This window comes from Salvelinus sp. IW2-2015, linkage group LG22 (assembly GCF_002910315.2).
Source record: "Salvelinus sp. IW2-2015 linkage group LG22, ASM291031v2, whole genome shotgun sequence".
Lineage (NCBI taxonomy): Eukaryota > Metazoa > Chordata > Actinopteri > Salmoniformes > Salmonidae > Salvelinus > Salvelinus sp. IW2-2015.
In genome coordinates, this window is record NC_036862.1 from 15319126 (window position 1) to 15322793 (window position 3668).

General features: G+C 41.1%; 1 protein-coding gene across 1 annotated transcript in view; it reads left to right on the forward strand.

The window, feature by feature from the left end:
- Nucleotides 1–2605: 2605 nt before the first annotated feature.
- The window catches only part of LOC111949957 (alpha-2-macroglobulin-like), an 81428-nt gene continuing 80365 nt past the window's right edge, over nt 2606–3668 (forward strand). The window contains 3 exon segments of the mRNA XM_070434066.1: nt 2606–2770; nt 2993–3173; nt 3502–3658. Of these exon segments, the coding sequence (XP_070290167.1) occupies nt 2685–2770; nt 2993–3173; nt 3502–3658 (424 nt within the window). The 5' untranslated portion in view covers nt 2606–2684.

Below are 3668 nucleotides of genomic sequence, written 5' to 3' on the forward strand. Positions count from 1 at the left end.
CCGTAAGGCACTACAGAGGGTAGTGCGTACGGCCCAGTACATCACCGCGGCCAAACTTTCCCCATCCAGGACCTCTTTAATAGGTGTGTCAGAGGAAGGCACAAAATATTGTCAAAGACTCCAGCCACCCAAGTCATAGACTGTTCTCTCTGCTACCGCATAGCAAGCGGTACAGGAGCACCGGGTCTAGGTCCAAAAATGCTCTTTAACAGCTTCTAACCCAAGCCATAAGACTGCTGAACAATTAATCAAATGCTACTGTGACTATTTGCATCGATCCCTCCCACCCTCTTTCTTTTGATTATTATTTATGCATAGTCACTTTAGCCCTGCCTAAATGTACATATTATCTAAATTGATTTGACTAACCTGTACCCCACACATGACTCTGTACCGGTACCACCTGTATATAGCCTCGTTATTGTTATTTTATTGTGTTTCTTTTTTTACTGTAGTTTATTTAGTAAATATTTTCTTAACTCCCATTTTCTTAAAACTGCATTGTTGGTTAAGGGCTTGTAAGTAAGCATTTCATGGTAAGGCCTACACCTGTTTTATTCGGTGCATGTGACAAATATAATTGATTCGATTTGACCATTCTTGATACACCGCGGAAACTGTTGAGTGTGGAAAAACTCAGCAGCGTTGCAGTTCTTGCTGTTCACTCAAACCGGTGCACCTGGCACCTACTACCATACAGTACACAATCCATGTCTCAATTGCTTCAAGACTTAAAAATACTTCTCCTCGCCTTCATCTACACTGACTGAAATGGATTTAACAAGTGACATCAATAAAGGATCATTCTGTAGCTTTCACCTGTAGCTTTCATCTGGATTTACCTGGTCAGTTTATGTCATGGAAAGAGCATAGGTGTTTTGTACAGACAGTGTATATAAAACACAGGAAAATTACGTTTTTGACTGCAATGGTTATTTAGAAACACTTTATGTTGGTATTTCCTTTGTTTTGGGAGTTACCTTTATATTGACGGTGCACGTGTAGTCCCAAAGCCAGGAAATCTGCCAATCACAATACTGCAAAGCCATTATTGACAAAAATGGGTCAATCATTCACAGGGCTTTTACTTAAATAATATAAATCTGGATACCAGTTCCTCTGCACAATACAGTAAGGAAGTATTGCAGGTAGAATACTGGGATATAGTCTGACTTGTTTTTTCTCTTTTTGTCATGGTTCCTCCTGCTCAACGCCAGCAAGACAAAGGAGCTGATTGTGGACTACAGGAGAAGGAGGGCCGAACACACCCCCATTCACATCGACGGGTTGTAGTGGAGTGGGTCGAGAACTTCAAATTATTTGCTGTCCAAACTATCATGGTCCAAATACACAAAGACACCTATTCCTCCTCAGGAAAGGATTTGGCATGGGTCCACAGATCCTCAAAAAGTTCTACAGCTACACCATCGAGAGCATTCTGATCGGTTCCATTACCACCTGGTATGGCAACTGCTCGGCATCCGAKCGTAAGGCACTACAGAGGGTAGTGCGTACGGCCCAGTACATCACCGCGGCCAAACTTCCRGCCATCCAGGACCTCTTTAATAGGTGTCAGAGGAAGGCACAAAATATTGTCAAAGACTCCAGCAACCCAAGTCATAGACTGTTCTCTCTGCTACCGCATAGCAAGCGGTACAGGAGCACCGGGTCTAGGTCCAAAATGCTCTTTAACAGCTTCTACCCCAAGCCATAAGACTGCTGAACAATTAATCAAATGGCTACCTGGACTATTTGCATCGATCCCCTCCCACCCTCTTTCTTTTGATTATTATTTATGCATAGTCACTTTAGCCCTGCCTAAATGTACATATTATCTAAATTGATTTGACTAACCTGTACCCCCACACATTGACTCTGTACCGGTACCACCTGTATATAGCCTCGTTATTGTTATTTTATTGTGTTTCTTTTTTTACTGTAGTTTATTTAGTAAATATTTTCTTAACTCCCATTTTCTTAAAACTGCATTGTTGGTTAAGGGCTTGTAAGTAAGCATTTCATGGTAAGGCCTACACCTGTTTTATTCGGTGCATGTGACAAATARAATTTGATTCGATTTGACCATTCTTGATACACACGGGAAACTGTTGAGTGTGGAAAAACTCAGCAGCGTTGCAGTTCTTGCTGTTCACTCAAACCGGTGCACCTGGCACCTACTACCATACAGTACACAATCCATGTCTCAATTGTCTCAAGACTTAAAAATACTTCTCCTCGCCTTCATCTACACTGACTGAAATGGATTTAACAAGTGACATCAATAAAGGATCATTCTGTAGCTTTCACCTGTAGCTTTCARCTGGATTTACCTGGTCAGTTTATGTCATGGAAAGAGCATAGGTGTTTTGTACAGACAGTGTATATAAAACACAGGAAAATTACGTTTTTGACTGCAATGGTTATTTAGAACACTTTATGTTGGTATTTCCTTTGTTTTGGGAGTTACCTTTATATTGACGGTGCACGTGTAGTCCCAAAGCCAGGAAATCTGCCAATCACAATACTGCAAAGCACWATTATTGACAAAAATGGGTCAATCATTCACAGGGCTTTTACTTAAATAATATAAARCTGGATACCAGTTCCTCTGCACAATACAGTAAGGAAGTATTGCAGGTAGGAATACTGGGATATAGTCTGACTTGTTTTTTTRTCTTTTTGTCATGGTTCCTCCTGGGCTTCAGGTTTGGAGATGGATACTATTTGCTTGCTTTCACTGGCTTTGTGTCTGTCTAGAAACTCCAAGGACGTAAGTAAATCTGCACAGTCATAAAGTTAGAATTAAGTAATCAGATTTATGGCGTCTCATCTTGGTGTAACATTCTCTCAGTCAGAGCAGATTAAGAGCTGTTTTTCATCGACCCTTTCTGCAGATATTTCTTCTGTCGATTTCACCTATGTACCCTCTCATTTTGTACTGATTGTCCTTTGTGTTTGTTGGTGTGTAAGTGAATGTGTATGTTCTCTGTAGAGTTTACATGGTAGCCATTCCTGCAGTYATCCAGGCAGGCTCAGAGGCCAAGCTTTGTGCCAGCCTTCTGCAGCCCCATGAGACCTTGGTAATGACCATATCTCTGATCGCCAATGGACAGAACAAAATACTTCTCCAGGAGAGTTCTGATCAAGAGTTTCACCGCTGCTTCCAGTTTCAGGTCAGCCCAGCACTGGTCGACATCCAGAACCATTCAATAAGAGTGTACTGTAGTTCTCAGATTTGTGACGCATGTCTTAATTTTCTATGTAATACCAGGTTATTTCATGGGAAATATCAATGTGGTGGCTTACTATAACCTTTCTGGCATTCAGGCTGAAATTTTACATGAAAATGTGACATCAGCTACTAAAGAAAAATCACTTTTAAAACACACTGATGAAAGAAAACGTGATTGAATCTGCACAACCGTGACATTGTTAGCAGCACTTTCTTACCAACTGAGCCGCACAGGATCATATGTTATTTGTACATTGTCTCCCTTTCAGGCCCCTCATGTGGAGAATGACGAAGTGCAAAATTTTAAGGTGAAGGTTCAAGGTGAAACGTTTCTGTCGACAGAGGAGAGAAAGGTCATGATTAAACCCTACAAACCGATGACATTTGTCCAAACAGATAAACCAATCTACAACCCGGGACACACAGGTAATTTTAC